Raw genomic sequence first — 19,333 nt, 5'->3', positions numbered from 1 at the left:
TCGTTTCTGTGTCATTTCGTTGCGTGCCAGCGCGGAGGCATAGAATAGACGCATGGCGGCAAGTTACTGGGACTCACATTGCTCGTAAGTCTTTATCCTAACGGATATAGACGCAGCCCGTGTTGAAGCTTGACCGACATCGACACCTTGCAGACGAAACCTAGTGTCCAAGGAACAGCTTGACTTCTCCCATGCGGAGGATAGACTCCTCGGGCTTACCCGAGAGCATATACAACAGCTTAATGCGTACTTTTGCGCCAGTAAGACGGGGTCATGCCGCGCGGGAACATCATCTGCAGTATGGGCGCCTGAAGGCGGTATTGCCCGAATGCAGGCATTGCGGAGCTCGCGAAACATCTCAAGCTCCGGCAGAGGTGCGCGGCTAATAGCTGCCCGATTAAACAAATCTCTTGGCCCGGGGCAGTAAGCTTCAAAACACGCTACTGTCCCCGTAGGGTGGCGGCTTCGGCCATGATATACTTCCGCCGCACGTACCTGTGCAACAACTTTTGTCGCATGGACCCGCGGCTTGCCTATGTAGCATGCCTATACTTGGCGTGCAAGGCGGAAGAATCTTTGCTTGCCGCTAAACATCTTGTAGTACACGCGAAAACGTTACGGCCGAAGTGGTCGTACGACGTCAAGGATCTTTTAGACATGGAGATGGTAAGTATTCATTGCAAATAAGGCTCCTTTCCTTCCCTAGTCCACCACCCATACGGGCATGAACCTCGCAATCATGGCGGAACATACACAGGTACAGCGGGAGAAGCTTTCCTCAACTGATTCCCGGGCCCGCCACCATACCTGCCCCTAAGGGCCCGATGTTTAGTCAAACAACCCGGGAGGATAAGCTGCAACAGTATTTCCCTCCCGGAACCTTTAATCACGTGCAGGTCCTTCTGGAGGATTTAGATTTCAACCTGATCGTCTTCAGCCCGTATCGGGACCTGGCTGTCTTCCTAGCCGATGCCGGCGTGGATGTGGCCTGCGGCCAACGCGCCTGGGGTGCGCTTAACGACTCATACCGGAGCGACGCAAACCTGCTGTACCCACCGCACATTGTAGCCCTAGGTTGTCTCTGCCTGGCGGCCAGTGCTGGCGGTGTGGACCTCAGCACGTGGCTGCAACGACTCAACGTGGACCTGAACCAGGTCCGCGGATTAAGCTGAGCAATGTAGCATACTGTGTACGACAGGGTAGCGACAGGACTTTACACTCAGGAATAGAGCTTCTTCGTGGACTTGGCACTCCGGGAGCTGGTTCGCTGGGGCACGGGGTTTTTGGGAACGTCGGGCAATCTAGGAAGGCACCATCCAGCAGGCTGGGACGCAATGTGCCGAGCTGAGTATTGTGGTAGCTCGAGAGCTGTAGGAACATCAGCACGTCAACGCGGCCGGGCAACCAACGACCTTGGTTGCGGAGCTGTCCTCCTACCCAGCTAAGGCCTTCTGCCTGGTCGCGGATTTGGTGTTGTAGCCGTCATCCACGCACTGATGGGCCCCTTCTGACCGACTGGTAATGCGCCGGTTGTGCTGCCATAACGTGTGGGCCTGTCACAGGTTGCGGCAGTGGTCTCGGAGCTGTCCTCGCTGTACATGCAACATACGTACGTCATCAGTACGGACGAGTGCCACCGGCTACTGGACCTGGTGTATCAGCGCTGGGACTCAGCGGCGGCGGCCCCTGTTGGAGAGCGTGTGAGGCGAGGATAATATGGGTAAGCAAGCAGACAATGGGACCGGGCAGGGTGCTGCAAGTGAGCGGGTTGAGGATTAGCAAGGGAAGGAGGCGGAGGAGATCGGCTGTTGGTGGAGTTTTGGCCAGAGGGAATGGGCTGGGCGGGACCGTAGACACCGGACGGGTACGCGAAGGACCGCCGCGTGCAGACGTTCCGACGCACTCCACGAGTGCTAGGTTAGATTACCGAGATCATTCCTCTGTTGACTGCCGGGAGCATGCGGGGAGCGCTGGGTTCAGTGATAACGGAAGTCAGAAAATGCAGGCTAAGGGGATCTTTAAATTAGGGTGACGTCAAAGTGGGCTTTACTAGCTGCCGGTTGGCTGCCAGTGAAATTTGGAGTATTTGCTTGCAAAGAGCTAGGCTGGTGGTTGCAGCCGGTGCTGCCATTGTCTTTATTTTTGCTCAAGCGGAGGCCACTGGCTGGCAGGGGCTGCGGCTCCTGGCTAAGGGCTGACGAGCTAACACTATGCGACGGATTTCGCTTGGAGCGTGTTCTGAGTGCATGATTCACGCACTTGCAACTGTGATTTGGGGGTGCGGTGTGCTATATTCTTTTATGTATGGGAGCAGGGTGGCAGGTAGTAGACAGTTAGCAGAGCGGGCAGGGGCCGCTGCTCAGGCAACGCGTGTTTCGGACGCTGATCGATGGTTAGCGGCCATGCGTGGTCTCAGCATGGGTGTTAGAAGTGGTCACTTTGCAAATAGAGGTGCATGTTAGCCCATCCAGACGACAAGAGTCTATAACTGTATTCCGGATTTGGACTTCAGCAGGCGTATCGTGTCGAGGTGCTTTGCTTACAAGTATGACTTCACTTGCGTTTCGTTATGTAATGGTGTTTGTAACTTTCGCAGGCGCGTCCTGGTGATGGTAATGCATCGCATTTGTTACGTCCGCTCCGTTTCAATCCTGTGGGTGAATGTTCTTGTTTGATTGCTTATTTGAGGTGCAAGGCCTGCGGATGAAGGGCGCGGACAGATGTGCCTTGTGCGATGCTTTACGTGCTGCTTCCTGCGGCCCTCGGGTCGAAGTTAGGCGTACGCGGCTTCGAGGTAAGAGCGCCAAACATTGCTCCTGTAATGATGCTGTGAATGCCTTTGGGAAACTGCGAGTCGCTGAAACATGCTTTGTAAGCAAGAGCTGGCGCTGATTCGCCTCGTGTACGGCTGCACGAATTCTTGATCTAAAGCCAAATTGCAAATTGATGTACTGGAATTGCTCTAAGTACAAATTACATATTTTACAGGTGAAGATCTTTACAGCGCGCGATAGGCGCGAACACTGGCAAGATGGCCTCTTTCGGATGGCCGCTGACTGGCGCCGACCTGTGGCAGGTCGTAGTGGCCGTCTTGCCAGTCTGGCTGCTAGGCGCCTTGACGGGTTACCTAGTAAGTATGAGCAGTACATACAGTTCCGGAAATTTCGGTCATCCCGTCCATCATACAACGCTTGACCACCCGACCCGTGCAGTTGCCACGCCCAGCTTCGGCAAAGTCCCAGCCTGCCACCTCATGGGCACTCTTCCTCTCTGGCCCTCACATCCGGCGTTGGGCGGTTCTCTATCATTTGGCAGTCATTGTCAGGTTCGTCGGGCTCTGTTATCCTTGCGTTTTCGTTTATTGCACTTTCAAACCTGCATCTCTTCAGCTGATTTCCTTATCACTGCAGGGATGTCTGGAAGCAATACACGGCGCCTGGGACTTTCCGAGCTTTTTGCAAAGCAATTGTGAATTGGGCTGCTGGAAAAGGCTTCTACTTTGAGTTTCCAGCACTTTCTGCGGAGGACGCCATCGCAGACGTAGGAGCGACGAAAAGTACGCGCGATGCTGACAACTGGTGAGTTGGTGATTTACAATTAGACTGGCCGCTTCCGGTGAGGAGAATTAGTCAGCAGTTTCAGGAGCTTATATTGATTTTCGTTGTGATATTGCAGGTATGTCACTCAGAAGGACCTGGCTTTCTTTCAATATCACATGGAACAGAGTGGGGATTGCCCTGGCGCTTCACCGTGGGAAGTGATGATGGAGAAGGATATCCCGAACGTGATGAAGTATACGGCTTGGCGGAGAACTTTGGCGGTAAGTCACTACCTTCTGAGGGGTTCTTAGGGGGGGTCCAGGGTGGATGTGTATGGTTCTCCCTTCTGCCACGTTTATTCCCCAGGGTTGATTTCCCGGGTCTATGCACACCCTTCTCACAGAATGGCAAGACGGAGTATAAGAGTCTGACATACAGTGGAGACGCAACTGCAGAGGAGTTCACCGACTTGTACTTTGACGATGACTTCAGGCCCAAATGGGTAAGCCTGATCCTATCAGCAGGCATTTCACCCACATATTCGGGTATGAGGCTTCTGTAGGACGAATGGCTGGGTGCGCCGGGGGCTTTTTTGGGGATGATAAGCGGACGGACACGCTGCCTGTTGTGATTACCTTTGCAGTGCAGAACTCTCTTCAATTGCAATAAAATCCCGAAGCATGAGCGAGTGTTTTGAGGGTGTTCAGGCTTAGGTATGTTGACTATTGCCTTTAACTCCCTTACCCATATCCTTCAGGACACTATGATTATACATCACGAAGTTGTGGAGCACGGCGACTTCTCGCAACGACAGCAAGTGGTGCGCTGGGTGCGCCGATTTCCGTTTAAGTTTCTATCGGACCGCGAATACACCATTGCGCGCCGCCTTTACAAGACAGACGACAGCTTGTACGGTCTCACAAAGGTATGATCAGTATGTACCTAACTGGGTATACACACCTGCCTAGGACAGGCACGGTCGTAGGGCTGCAGTTATGCCTGTTTTCTTACGTTACAAATATTCCGGCTCTGACTGTCTCGTGTTCCTTTCCTGTTGACGTTACCCTTGACAGACCATAGAGCATCCCAGCTCTCGGCGCAATAGCCATGTGGTGAAGATGGACGTCTTCTACTCCATGTGGCGTTCCCGCACAGTTAAATGCCCATGGGGTTCGGACCGGCATGCGTGTGAGACCCTGCTCTTCCATCACGAGCAGTTCAAGATTATGGAGAACTTGGCGCGGTTCGCCGTTCGACACGGCATGTGGGGCTTTGTGAAAACGCTTTCGGAACGTACGCCTGAGTACATTGCACGCAGGCGTCAACGTGTGGGCTCCTTCGAGGCAGATCCGATGGCCTACGGGTACAATGGCTGTCCTAACCCGCCGACCAACGGCGCGGGCTCCGTCCTCGGCTTGCAGACGTCACAGAGCTCCATGTCATTGTGCTCCTTGGAAAGCAGCACGCTCAATGGCATGGGCAGTTCGCTAAGCCGGCAGGGCAGTGCCGGCCTGTCGCGTGGTAGGAGTGTGCCGGGCAAGGTCAAGGGCCTGCTGGCCGTGGCAATGGCGAGCGGCCTGGCCGTTCTCTTGAAGCGGTCAAACTCCATGCCCAACAACCTCAATAATCTCAAGGTTCTAAAGTCCAAGCGTCAGCAGCAGCTCCGCAGACAGACCAGCATGACCTTCTAGATTTGTATGTACCGATCGATTTGATACGTACAAATCCACATACGAGTCATGCGGTGTATACGACTGTGCTGGAACTTCTGTGCTTCGTTGTCGTCTCGCACTGGGTTTGTTCTTGCTATCTCTACTCCAGGGCGATAGCAAAATGTAGTTGTCGCCGTTCATAAATATTCCTGGACATGCTTATCCCGCCGAATGCTCTTGCCATTCGTTGATCCATGCTGTCGCCTGGCGGCGTGTGACACGATGTTACCTGTGCCACACAACTAAAAAGACAGAGCTGGGACGCGCGCATCCAGTGCGCCTTAGGCTGTCCCTTGCTTACTGACCCCTAGTCTTCTTCGCGTCCTTATGCCTTGCGATGCAGTCGCTAGCCTTGTCTGAATGATCGATATATTTAAGCCAGATCGGTCATTTTGCGAACGTGGTAACATCGTGGCAATTGTGACAATTGGGTTGTTCTGCCAATTGCTTTTATATATTTTTGGACGGAAGAGAGCAGGCTGCGGAAAGGTGTCCTGTGTCCCGTTTCGGGGAACATTCGTAGGTATTCGTATTTTCTTTGGCAACTTGTACGATGTCTGACGGCAACTCGTTTGTCGCGTGGCGGCCTCAGTGGTGTTTGCCATAGAGGAACGTCCCCGCAGGGGGTTCCGCAGCCCGTCAAAAGAACGAAACATGTAAGTTACAAAGCGTGTGCGTTGTGCCCTCTGGAGGATCATGTGAGATAAGTTCAGAGTTAGGTTAGACTTTAGCCAGGTAGCCTGAAGTACGCAGTAAAGGGTATACTTGCTACCCAGCACTGAAAACTGGTGAACTGCGCCTGGATAACATCGACTTACGGCGGTTTGCGGTTGGCATGTCCAATTTGCGTAGCTGAAAGTGCAAAAACAGAAGGGGGATGATAGTTGAAAATTTTGGTCAAGCCCTTAAGTGCATGGAACTGGTCTGCCGGGGGTTGCCTTACCCACGTCCTCTTAATGCCTCTTTCCATGCTTATGGCATCGTTGTTTAGGGCACAATCTTGCAAACGTGAATATAGCAAAAGTTGCCGGGAAGGGTGAAGCGGTTGGGTTTGGCCACTTTGGCACTTTGTTGTGACGTGCTGAAATAGGACATTCGAACTGCGGAATGCCATAAAAGGGTTTGACGATACAGATTCGCTACAAAGGAACTGGAAGCCGCACTTCTGTAATGCAGAAGAGAGACTACTGCACACAGGTATCATAACTAAGCGGCAGGGTAGGTTTGTATACCAGCAACGACTACCATCATTTAGTTTGTAGGCGCTTGTGGAGCTTTCCGCTCGACAAGGCCTATCGTAAGTAGCAAGGTAGTCTGGTTGGCGGTTGGTGCGTCTAATGTTTTGCCGTACATACCTACGTTACTGGTGCCCTCCTTCCTAATCACCTAATGGACGACTAAACTGAGGCCTTACGACTGTATAAGCAGGCTGCGCCAAATTAAAGATTGCTCGTCAAATTCAAGTACGAAACCGAGGTTCTGGTTAGACCGGTGTGTTATGCGTCGCAAAAGTTTTTTTCACACCTTCCAGCTGTTCTTACCGCTGCTTCCGTTTTGCAACATGCTTGCGTCGGATGGAAAAGAAGCTGTCGAACGTTGTTGACCGAGTGGTTCATGGCACCATCCGTCGAGGCGTAAATAAAGCAGATGGAAGGAGAGAGCGATGATTTCGGGTTAGACAACACCGATGATTTGGAGATAGACGTAAGTGACAGCTGCGAAGACATGCCCATTAGTGTGCCTGCTGACCTTGTCACGCTACACCGCAGCACCAGGACGATTCTGGACTATCAGCAAAGGTAAATTAGATGCTGTAGACTGCGACTACTTGCGACGACAGATGGGTGTATCGTTAACTGTAAGCACCGAACTGGCAACGATGTAACCCGCGTAGGCAAAGGCGCCGGTGGGTAATAGCAGCTTATTTAGTGCAGATGAAGATGACTTCGAAGCAAGCGACGCTGGTGTTCCCCAACAGAGAGCCCCTGGTTACCCTCCGCGACCTGCACCGCCCGGGCCGGACAACCGGCGTGGTAGCCATGGCCTTTTCAGCGGGGACGATGACGATGACTTCGGGCTGGACAGGAATGCCCTACCACCGCATCGAACACCCCTCCCACCGCATCGGCCCCCGCCGTCGGTGCCCAGCAACCGGGCGGGTAGCAGCGGCCTGTTCAGCGGAGATGACGACGACTTCGATGGTGAAAGCGCAGACCTGGTCCCACGGCAGGTCCCACCTCCGCCGCCCCTTAGACCTGCGCCCCCCGTACCACCGCGTCGCCGCGGCAGCAGCGGGCTTTTCAGTGAAGACGATGGGACAGATGGCGAGTACGGCCTGGGATTTTCAGCCGCCGATGACCTCGGGGCTGAAATCAATCACGACGGTGCGCCGTCGGCCCGTCAGCTGCTGCCGCCGGTCGGCAACTACACTGACCCATCACTTTCCCTGGACGCCAACGACTCCGAAATTGCGGACCTCCTAGGGCCGCAGTCCAAAGCTGGAGCTCCAGCTTCAGCCTTGCAGGCAGCCCTGCCACCTCGGCCAGGCCCGGCACGGACGGTGACGGCGCCCCCACCGCCACCCGCACCTGAGGCCGGAAGCTACGGCCTTGAGGCTGAAGATTCTGAGCTCGCGGATCTGCTCGCGGACAGCCCGCGGGAGGCCCCTCCTCGGCCGTCTCTGGGCGCTGGGTCCTCCTCAAGCCGTCGAATCAGTTTCAAGGAGCCCGTCGTGGCAGTGGCGGCGGCGCCGCCTCCGCGGCCACGCATGGCTCACCCGCAGCCGATGAGGCAGCCGGACAGCGACAGCTTCGGCAACAGCAGCGACGGGTATGGCCTGGAGCGGGACTCCCGGCGGGATCTGGCTACGCAGCCGGCACGTCGTGACGGCCTATCCGACGACTTTGCCAGCGGAGAGGATTATGGCGAGGTGACATTTGGCGGGCGGGTGCCAAGTCCGGCGCACGCGCCGGATCCAAGCAGTGGTGCGTCATTTAAGCGGATCCTAGCCCCGGAGAACCCGATCCAAGATCCATTGGACTCGCCTGTGGCACGACACGGCCGGCCGCCGCCGCGCGGGATTCCGCCGCGCCGTCAGGTGGCAGAGTCTAGTGAGGCTTACATGGATTACGACGACGACTACGGAGATGATGACGTGGAGAACGACGTGTACGGAAACCGCGGCGACGTACGCGCCGGCCATCACGGTGGCAGCAGCAGCGTGACCTTCCGCCGCATTCCTTCTCCAACCCAGCGCGGTCTGTTACCACCACGGCCAGCGGCTCCCAGTCCGCCAGGGGACGATGAGTATGAGGAACAATTTGAAGACGATGAGGACATGTTCGCGGACGACGCCAGCTGGGATGGCGAGATCCGCTTCTCTGCCGGCGGCGCCCCAGGTCGTGGCAGCCGCCACATGGTTGCCGCGGCGCGCCCGAGCTCGGCACGGCAGCCTCGGTCCCGCGGGCCGCACGCCACAGGGGGCACCCGGCTGCGTTCGACTTCAGCACTGCCGCCGCGGGAGCGCCAGGCGGCCATGATAGAGGATATGATGGGCCGCCATCCCAGCACATGGGACAGTGAGTCAACAGAAGCGGCGGCTGGGGTTGGGGTTGCGGCTGTGGCGCCTGGGCTGGCACTAAGCGTGTGGTGCGCACACACTGCGCAGCTAAGCTGAGCTGACCTTTGGGGTTCGTCCAGATCCGGTCCAGTGCATGGCTCTTTTCTCATGGCAACGGGATTTCGCGTATAACCCAAATCACAGCGGTCTTGAACTTCTCGCTTTGCCCCAATGACCCCCGCATCCACCAGCATCCCGCATGCGTACCAGCTAACAGCGTGCAACGCACCTGCCTGCCTCCCTGCGCCAGTCCGTGAGGTAGCCACCTGGGTGGAATTCATCGGTCTGGGCCAGTACCGGTCCAAATTCGTGCACCACCCAGTGGACGGTGGCCTGCTGCTGAGCCTGGGCGATGAGGAGTTGGCTCGCGACCTGCGCATCTTGCCGTTGGGCCACCGCCGGGCGCTGCTGGCTGCCATCGCGCAGCTGCGGGAAGCGGCGGAGGCGCTGGAACAGCAGCGCGGAGGGGCGGATGGGGCAGCGGGAGCGGGAGGTCGGCCCAAGAGCGAAGCAGAGCGGTGGGTTTCGGGGCGTGTGCACTAGGCTGCCTGCAGACCCATGGCGCGGTCGGGTTCGTCGGGGCTTGGGTTCAGGACTGTGGTGAGCCGGGTTGGCGCCGCACTGGGAGGCGGTTAAGGGTGTCAAGTGCAAAGAGGAACATTGGCATGGTGTTCATAACAGACGATGTTTGCGGATGACGCTCGCCAGGGGGCCGATCAAACATTGTGGGGCCTTCCCTGGCTAGCGGATGAGTTGGGATGCCGGACCGATGTGCGCTAACGCGCCGTTGAAAGGGGTGAAAAAGGGTAAAGTGAAGCGTGCAGCGGGTCGGGTGCTTCAATATTAATATTCTTAGGGAAAAGCTACTGGCGGCATAAATCGCCTCAAGGGTGTGATGTCGTGAACCATGGCTGGACAACCACGTGACTGATGGTGAAGCTCCGGAACCTTTTTTCCCGTTCACTGCCCTGACAGGAGAATCTCCCTCGCTGCCGCACAATTCTGATAAGACCTAGCTTGCACAACTAACCCCGTCCTGACGCCGGTTACGTCCCGCTTAGCGCCTGACCAGATGCGCTTCAGCCTGCCCCCTCCTCTTGCATTTCCACTACTGCCATGCACCTCTCGCCTGTCCCGGCCCAAGACACCTTCGTCCATGCGTCTCTGTCTACGAACCATACAATGGAACCATGATGGCTGTCCCGCCTAGCAATACCGCGCCGCCAAGACAATTCTCCAACCAACCACGACAGCCACCCGCCATGCTGCCCCGCCCTCCCCCCCGGCAGATTGGCGGACCTGCGCCGTCGGGCTGCAGAGCAGCAAGGGGGAGTCAGGCGACCGTCCAGCGCCGGAGCCCGCCTCATTCCCCCGGAGCCTTTCCTGGGCCCTGCCGCGGGAAAGATCACCGTGTACGAGCAGCGAGCCAAGCTATTGTATCAGCTGGACCGGGCCCGGCACCGAGCCGCGCAGCATGCAGCGTAAGAGCTGGGATGGATTGGAAAGTTTGGAAGCTTTCGGGAAGTTGTGGGTGAGAGGAGGAGGCTGGGCGGACAGCGGGGACCTGTGTACAGACCCATTCATGACTCACACCGATACCCTCCATGCCGCCGTCCCCGCGCCGTCACGCTTCCTGTCCTTCCATTCCCCCATCCCTGATGGGGGTCAGGGACGTGTTAGGTGGGGGTTTGGGGAGGAGCACTTGCATGTTTACCAGCAGCTTATTACCAACCTACCAGCCAGATTTGCGTTTGTTCCTTTCTTCCGCCGCCAGGCCGGCGTTAACAAAGTTTCCAGCTTACGTTGCCTCTTTTTCTTGCAACTCATGTCAACTTATGGTACTTTTTGCTCTTCGTCGCCTTTGCACTTACCTTTAGAATACCACGGATGGTTTTCCTGCTTTCTTCCGCACTTTATTTTAATCTCGGCTAGGTAGGTAGTTTTCAGCTATCGTCATGACTACATCATCGCGAAGACTTCTTCTTCACAAGCCCCGACTGGTTAGTTATGTCTTCCTTACTTCTGGCGTATCAGTTTATCATTGGCATCAGCTTCACTCTTTCGTGGTTCGTCTTCCCCCTGATCCCGTTGGCCCTAAATCCCCTACCTGTTGCCTCTCCCAACGCCACCGTCATGCTTCTCCTGTTGCCCACGATGCTGCTGCCGTCGCCGCTGCCGTGCTTTGATCATCTCGTGTGTGCAGCATCATCGAACAGTTGTCCAACAATAAGGCCCTCACGGAGGCGCAGATGGCGGAGATGCGTGGCAAGCTCAAGGATTTGGAGACCAAACACAAGGAGGAGTTCGCGGCCTCACACCGCCGCGGCATGACCGCCCCCATCTCACCCGGCAGCTTCCGCAAGGGCGCCGAGTACGGCACAGATGCTGCCGTACCGTGGCTGCCGGTTGGTCGCGGCACGCAGCTGGCCAACCGCCATCCGGAGCGCTTTGCGCGTGACGGCGAGGACGCCGTCGTGGACCTCACCTTTCGCCCGCGTGTGGTTCGCCTGGAGGAGGTACCCGCAGGCGCGGTGCGTGATATCGTGGCTAAAGCGCTCAGCAGCCGTACACCTTTTTGGCAGCGCATGGAATTTGAGTTTGAGAAGATGCGCAAGGAGCGAGAGGCACGGGAGGAGGCCCGGCGCAAGCGGCGAGAGCGCATGGGCATGGTGCGGCGCGGAGGCGGAGGCGAGGGCGAAGATGAGGAGCAGGCCAAGAGCCCCCACTGGAACAATTACTGGGTGTGTAGGGTGACGGGTTGACAGTACGGGGGTGCACACTATCGGCTGGGCTTTTGGTTGTGGCGTGGAAGGATGGGAAAGAGGAACGCGGCCAGGGGGTAGGGAGATTAAATGGAAATAAAACTGCAAAAGTATGAGAGAGCGAGAAAGCCGCCAGGAAATGGCTGGGAGAGCGGGCAGCCCCGCCCGACAGGCCACTTCAAGCGGCTTTGGCCGGCATTAGCTGGGTAAACAGGCGGACCCTGTGGCCGGATCGAGCCGACGACCGTGCTCAGATCCGCCAATTCACACTCTCCCATGCCCATCCCGGTCCGGCCGCCAGGTGCCCAACAGCAACAAGAATACCAGCTACCACAAACACTTCAAGCGCGGCAGTGAAAACGAGGAGTTGAACCAGTACCGCAGCTTTGCGAAGGACAAGATGAGGCTCAGTCGCTGGTTCAAAAGGCAAGATGGGGCCGGGACCGGACTTTACAGGGCACGTGCAGGGGCCATGGCCACACTAGAGGAGCCAAACCAGCCGCACACAGGAGGTATGTGCAGGCTATGTGCAGGCTGTCTGCGTGCCTTCCAGAGGCCCACAACATTCGGGTAGTTGCCTGACGAACGTAGCTCTGGTGCATATGGTAGCCTAGTGAGTAAATGGCCTCGGCCGCGCGTTGTGCAGGTTCGTGGAGGATGATGAGAGCACCGAGGGAGACGTAGCTCTGGAGCGACTGGTTAACCGCATGATCCGAGCGCTGGTCAGGACGAAAGCCGAGGTAGGAAAGGACAAAGGCAGAGGGCTAGGCAGAAGGATAATGAGAAGGTGATGTGGATGGTGAAGCTGGCGGACTTGGGGCGAAGTGGCGAACGATTGATTACCCGCAGCCTATAGAGCTCGGCCGCAAGCACACAGCACCTGGACCGGCCCTCCGGCCGGCAAGCATCACCCAGGGATGTGGGGAACAGCCGCCAACGGGCAGGAGTGCGCAGGGCAATGCAGCGCCCGGGCCATGTCAAATACTGCAAGCCCAACCTCTTGCCATCTCCCCCTTTCGCATTCTTGCCCCCGAAGTCTTGCGCTTTTGCTGCGGCATTCCGTTCCGTACCGCGGCTTCCCATACGTCAAGAACGTCTTCCCGGACTTTGGCTCCGTAGGTCGATTCCGAGGTGGGCGATACATTCGACAAGCGCATCCGGAACTACTTTGAGCAGCACGGATACAAGTTTCAGACGCACACCAGTAACACGATTATGGTGGGTGGACCGCGGCGCGGCGACCTGGCCAGCTGGCCAAGGACCCATGCATGCAATGTGCATTACCAGTGCACCTTGCAGCTGCCTTTATCCACCTTCGTTCTTTCCGCTACCCTGCCCGGGACTTGGCTATGGCCTGCAACCGCCCTGGCGGGTAAACCGGCCGATGGATCACTAGGCTCGTTTAATGTAATCTTCACGCACCTGTTTCAATGGAAAATGGCCGAATGGCTACTGGCAGGTTCGTGCGCGGGGCACCCGGCCGCCAGCCCCGCCGCGCCCTGATACGACAATGTACGACTTTGAGGAGGTGGAGCAGTACTACCCGGACTACCTGAAGAAGAAGACGCAGGGCGCTGGGGACAACTACGGCGGCGGGGACGATGACGATGGGGACGATGAAGCGCGCATGGTGCCCAAACGCACCACTTGGAAGCGCCTGGTGGCTGTTTACTACATGGAGCGACAAAAGAAGATCCGCGCCGCCATCGCCATGGTGAAGATGAGCCAGTTCGTGCAACGAAACGGGTGGGTGGCTGGCGGATGGGTGATTGGCTGGATATGTGGATGGGTAGCTGGGTGCACTGGTGGGTTGGCGTGTTAGGATTCCCCCCCTCTACAGGAACTACAGCCCTGGAACTTTCTTTTTCCACCGTACAATCTCCCTCGCCCAAGCATATCCCCTTCCCTGCAAACCGTACCTCCCCTCCCTCCCTCAGATTTTACCAAATCCTCTGGCCCCATGTCCGGTTTCCTTCCTTCATCATCATGCAGTGTCCCTGCCCTCTTCCTCCCGCCGTTCCCAACCCCCTCAAAAACAAATTTGTACCTGGCAGTGTCCGATGGCCCCCGGAGCGGGACCGTGACACTGGCAAGAAGGACGTGTGGGTGCCCAGCAGCACCGCGGGCGCGCTGCACCAGCTGGACGGCCGAGACCGCACCTTCAACGAAGTGGGACGGGACAACATCTCTCTGCATGTAAGTGAGCTGCCTACGTGCGTGCAACATACATGAGACGGAACTTGTGACAGGCCTGTGCACAGCCAGATTGCGAAGTAATGCGTTTTGGGTACGCTGGATACCCAATTCCACACCTGCCCTTACACTCCAACCCTACCCACCCATAACCTTCACGGCTCGGCCGGGGCACGGCAATCCGCCCCCACCTAACTCCGAACGCTGACCATCTCACTTCCCTCCTGGCAGGCCAAGCTCAAGAAGGCCCTAGGCCCGCCCCAGCCGGTGACCTTCCAGATGAAGGTTAAGGAGCAGGAGGAGAAGGAGGCCAAGGCGGAGGCGCTGTTCGCATTAATGGGCTGGCCGCACTCTTCAGGCGATCCCCACATGGGGCCCCCCATGGAGCCGCTGCTGCTGCCGGCTGGAGAGGGCGATGCTGGCTTTGGGCTGCTGGCAGCGGAGCAGGGCGGCGGAGAGAGGCGGCGGTGGCAGCCCCAATTGGACTTCTTCAGCGCTTTGGACGCGTTGATTGAGTGAGAGAAGGAGCGAGTGCATAAAGGGGTGATTGTTTTGGTGGGAGGGAGAGGACCGGACCGGACCCTGACAAGCGCTGAGTTGGGTGCAGATTTTGTGTCTTGGAAGGGCCGAGCTTGGATTTGGATTTGAATCTGCCGAGTGGTCTGTGGATCCTTCCATATTGGTGCAGGCGTTTACTGGCAGTCTTAGAACTTTATTGAGGGGTTGAAACACCCCGACAAGTGTTATGTTGGCGTACAGAGGTAGGAATTATGATCCTTACCCCTTACCCCCATCAACGCCGCGGCGACATCATCCTAGCAGCCATCCCTGGTGATGCCCAACCACAGGCCTGCATGCGCTTTTCCCACCTTCGTTATGGTCTCTCCCCCAACCCCCGGCTCCACCTCCTTTTCCTGCACCATAAACCCCAGTCGCGCTCTGGAGCTTCGGCACCTGCAGGAGGAGTGGGTGGCGTCATGGCACCGGGCCCGGGAGCGCGGCTACGGTGAGGAGGACCTTCCCTTGGAGCCACCCCGCGCCGAGGAACTGAGCTGGGGGTGAGCGTGTGCCCAACCCCGTGCTTCTTTGTCTCTCCTCGCACCGCTGTATCCTTCCGAGGCTGTGACGCCCTCTCTCTATTATTTTACGCTCTGCGGGCGTGCCCTCTCACTCACAGGATCACCCCTTTCTTTTACTGTCATTTTATATTTGCATTGATTCCCTTTTGCCCCTCATGTATATAGGAGCGACGATCCGCTTGTGGAAATGCAGAATCGCGCCATGGAGCGGCAACGGCAGGAATGGTTGCTGGAGTGGGAGCGAGATCGGCGGCGGCGTGAGCGCCAAGCCGCCCAGATGCTGTCACAGGGCTACCGACAGGAGGACATCGACTACCGGCTGGGACCACAACCCGAGGTTTGTGTTGCGTAAGGATTTGGATATTATGTGTGCAAACATGAAAACAATTTCAACTGCGATGCCCATACAGCCAAACAGCCAGGTCGCCAATCGGTCCCAAAAAACTTGAGTCCCAGATATTAAACCAAAAGGAAGTTAAGTCCACAAGGAAGGGAAATGGGGTGGAAATGGGGTGAAGCGCTGGGTCACGGGGCTGCGAAGACTGCGGGTGGTGCTGGGGCTTGGCCGCGGCTTGGGTTTGGCCTCACACGCACCCACATCCGCAGCAGGGCATTCGCTTTGTGGCGACGACACGTGGCCGCGCAGCCGCGCCCGCCCCGACCCCGGTTGATCCATTACGCCTTTCTCCCCTTTCCCGGTCCTTGGTGTGCCACTGCTGGTGCTGGTTGCTGTGTTGGTGTCTGAAGGCCTCCGAGGTTGAGTTCGCGGTAGAGAACCACCTGATGCTCCACGTGGAGCTTCTGGCCCGACTCAAGGAAGGGTTCCTGCTGAAGTTCAGGGGGGAACTCAAGGGCACCAAGAAGATGATGGCGGTTTACAGGTGGGAAGGGGAACGTAGTGGGAAAAGGGAAAGAGGAAAGAGCCGCTTGTGGCGCTATCGGCTGGCGCAGCATAGAAGCGTGGGAAGCGGTTATGATTTGCGTGGGGGAAGGCGGCAGGACCTCCACACAACACCCGAATGCACAAGTCTGGAGAAGCTACGGTAAGGGTAGCATTAGCAGCAGCAGCAGCAGTTCACTCGCTGAGTTGCTGGCTACCTCACCAAGGCCCGGGCCGAGGAAGGAATCCCTGCGTCTTGTGTCTTGCCTGACTTCCAACCCGATGCTTCCCTCGGATGAGAGTCTCGCCTCAACTCGCGCCGTTCGCCGTGCCTCGCCACTCGCGTCGACACTCTAGAGCGCTACGAAGCCAGATGTTCCTTGATGAGACCCGCGCCCGGCAGCAGCGCCGGGAGGACAACCTGCGGGCCATGTACGAGAGCTTTCGACGTGGCAGCCGGCGAATCATCAGCACAGAGGAGGTCAGGACGGAGAGGGAGGGAGGAAGGGATGGGGCAGGAGGGAGATCTCCCCGACCCGGGAGTACAGGAAACAAGAGGCAGCGAGCCGTGACGTGACCCGAAGGCAGGGACGTCAATGGATGCAAACCTCGACGGGGTGGGAAATTTTGAGGGAAAGCAAGGAATTTTTTTGATCCCGGACAAAATGAAATGAGTAAGAAGGCAAGATCGTAGCTGGCTGGACCACTCAAAGCACTGGGCGGAGGAGCGGAGCCCCGCAGCCAAACGCTCTGAGCCAGCGCCGCTTCCCTTCTACCTTGCCTTGCCTCCTCATCCCCCGGAATCTTCTCCGCACGCCCGCATGCGATAGCAAGAGGCGGCCTTTGCGAGGATGAAGGACGACGAGGAGAGGCGGGAGGCACGGCGTCGGGAGCTGCTGGTGAGGCAGAGGACAGCGGCGTGCATGATGGCAGGGATGAGGGTCCTGTTGGTCGTGTGATCCTGGCGACGATTGTGGCGATTGTGGTGGTTGTGACCTGATGGAGGGTTGGGAAGTTGCGAACCCCGACAGCCATTCTTCCCCCAGATCGAATCTTTGAACTGGGATGGAAAATGCAAAATGCAAGGCGGCCGCTTCGACTCCACCCTCCACCCTCGCATGCTAATATCCCTATTATTTCCTTCCTGCCCTACACGACATCCCATGCAGGAAAGCAAGCGGCTGGAAGAGGAAGCTAGTCTGACGCCCTGGTACCTCCAGCCGCGGCATACCAGCAGCCGGGGCCCCAGCCAGCCCACCAGTCGCACAACATCGCCCAGCCGGCGCAGCACCCGCTCCCCACCTGCCGCCAGCACAGGTACCGTTACCCCCACCACGCCACGACGGCGGGCCAGCAGCGCCACGAGGACTCGTGGGACATCTGGTGGCGGTGGGCCGCTGGAAGGGGAGGGCAGCAGCCGCAGCAAATACATCTTCGGCTCCAGCACGCCCAAGTCCATTTGGAACCCCATGGGCTACGCGCCACGCCCGGCACGACCAATTGTGAGCATGAGCTTGCTGGACTCCCCAGGTCTGCTGCAGGGTGGCCAATCCGCGGCGTCGCTGGACCAGCCGCGGCAGCAGCAGCGCACGACGCCGCGATCTGGCAGCGGTGCTGGCGCCGGCGTGGCAGCGCGGCAACGGCCATCCACACCCACTCGTTCGTCCCCAAGGACCGGCAGTGCCGGCGGCGGGCCCCGCTCCCCAGCGCCGCCGCAGCGCCCGCGCTCTGCTCCCGCGCCGCCGGCGTCGCCGTCACGGCCCAGTGGCGGTGGCGCTATCTCCGCCGCGGGCCGACGACCTACCTCCACTGCACCGCCACCATCGTCCTTGCGCTCTAGTGCAGGTGGAGCCGGAGGTGCAAGTAATGGTAAAGGCGGCGCGTCAGGCGCACCCGGCCAGCGTCTCACGGCTGCCACCGTGTCGCCTTCACCGCGGTCCCTCGGGACTCCCGCCAGCCCTGGTCGAGGCCGAGGCCGCAGCCCCGCGGTGGCGGCACCGCCGGCAAGCCCCCGCCGCAGCACCGGCCGGGTTGTTTTCGCAACACCGTCATCTCCGACACGCTCCAGCGGCGGTGGAAGCCTTGCCGCGAGGGGCAGGGCGGGCACCGGGGCCGCGGGGCGGCGGGGCCTCATGGATGGGGACACGACCAGCGGCACGCCGTCCCCGGAGCGTCGTACCACGGGCCCAGCTGGCGCAGGGCCCGGCAGCGCGGCGGCGTCGGCGGCAGCTGCGCTGTTGCAGCGGCAGCAGCAACGGCGACGCGGGCTGGCAGACAGTGACAGCAGCCCTAGCCCACAGGCAAGTGCCCGGCGGCCGCCACTGGAAGGCGGCATCGGTCCAAATAGCTCATCAGCACGGGGCCCCAGCGGATCTGAAGCAGCCATCAGCCGGCAGCCAAGGTCCGTTGGGGACGGCGGCATGGAGCCAGGCACGGCAGTAGCAGCGGCTGCTGATGGGCCGTCCAGGGCTACTGCTGGTAGCGTTGTTCCTGCGAGGTCGCCGCTGCGGCAGACCTCTGCCACCCAGTCCTTGGGCGCCACCACACGGCCACAGGGGCTGTCCCAGCAGAGCTCAGCCACTGGCAGCCTTGGTTTGCCTGCTGAAAGAGGAGGGGATGGTGGCCGCGGAGCAGACGGCACGGGTTTATCTGGTCCGGCCGCCACGACAGCAGGCCTCATCACTGAGGCAGCTCGTCTCGCTTCCTCCTCTTTGACGATGGGGCCTGCTGCCGGCAGCGTAGGAGCGGCCGCGGGCGGCGACTCCGTGTCCAGCTCCCGGCGGCCCTCCACCCCGCCTCCCCCCGCAATCCAGCAGGAGTCGTCCAGTACCAGCAAAACTTCCAGCATCAGTGCCAGCGGTCGGCCTGGCGGCAGCAGCAATGGGGGCGTCGGCGTTGGCGCACCAGGAAGGAGCTCTGGCGCCGGCGGCACACCGCCCAAATCTCCGCTTTCGCGCTCCCCGTTGGCGGGCTCGCCGCCGTCGCAGTCGCCTCCATCGCATTCTCCGCCCTCGCAATCGCCACCGGCGCCGATGTCGCCGCGCAGTGCGCCGTCGCCGCAGTCGTCGCATCGGCAGCTTCCCGTTGTGGAAGCGGAGGCTACAGAGGGCTCGGCTGGCCTCGGGAATGAAGACACTTATGCGCTGGATGAATATGTGATGGATGCGGAGGAGGGGGAGGAGCTGGATTACGGCGAGGAAGTTGACGCTGCGGAAGACTTTTGACCAACTTGGGGACTGTCGCTTGCGTAAAACGAGTAGATTTAGGCAGAGCGTGGGGTTCGGGATTTGTAGGCAGGTTGATGCAAGGGTCAGGGGATGGATCATACGTCAGTTTTGTAAAGATCAGGAGGTTATGGATCCGGATTACAGGAACATTACGGTCAACGGGCGCCTAGGTTCGGTATCACCATGGGCTGTCATGCATTACGGAAGATTGTCGTCGTGTATATCAGTCGCTGAAATGGACATCTATCACTTGACTGTCCAGTGTTGACATGCCCAGCCCGTACAAACCTGTGGGACTTGTAAGACCGGTTTGATGCCTTGC

At 58.6% G+C, this 19,333-nt stretch overlaps 2 protein-coding genes across 2 annotated transcripts; both read left to right on the top strand.

Annotated features, from left to right (window-relative positions):
• Positions 1-52: 52 nt before the first annotated feature.
• On the top strand, positions 53-1,715 carry cycc1 (C type cyclin; the record flags this gene model as incomplete). Its single annotated transcript, XM_002958923.1, has 6 exons — positions 53-84; positions 154-260; positions 335-374; positions 456-666; positions 897-1,154; positions 1,563-1,715. 6 exons carry the CDS (start codon positions 53-55, stop codon positions 1,713-1,715), a joined length of 801 nt encoding a protein of 266 aa, XP_002958969.1.
• A 5,183-nt stretch (positions 1,716-6,898) lies between these two features.
• Positions 6,899-19,008, top strand: VOLCADRAFT_108397 (uncharacterized protein; the record flags this gene model as incomplete). The annotated part of the gene is made up of 17 exons (XM_002958922.1): positions 6,899-7,050; positions 7,400-8,829; positions 9,121-9,388; positions 10,160-10,351; positions 11,074-11,611; positions 11,934-12,049; positions 12,279-12,372; positions 12,752-12,850; positions 13,092-13,378; positions 13,687-13,828; positions 14,057-14,340; positions 14,758-14,883; positions 15,070-15,241; positions 15,652-15,785; positions 16,142-16,265; positions 16,615-16,683; positions 16,954-19,008. The coding sequence occupies 17 exons, from the start codon at positions 6,899-6,901 to the stop codon at positions 19,006-19,008; spliced, it is 6,282 nt and encodes a 2,093-aa protein (XP_002958968.1).
• Between the last annotated feature and the right edge of the window lie 325 nt (positions 19,009-19,333).

The sequence above is a fragment of the Volvox carteri genome (genome assembly GCF_000143455.1).
Source record: "Volvox carteri f. nagariensis unplaced genomic scaffold VOLCAscaffold_112, whole genome shotgun sequence".
In the NCBI taxonomy this organism is placed as follows: Eukaryota; Viridiplantae; Chlorophyta; class Chlorophyceae; order Chlamydomonadales; family Volvocaceae; genus Volvox; species Volvox carteri.
The sequence above is the reverse complement of the archived record's forward strand: the minus strand, read 5'-3'. Positions and strand labels throughout refer to the sequence as shown.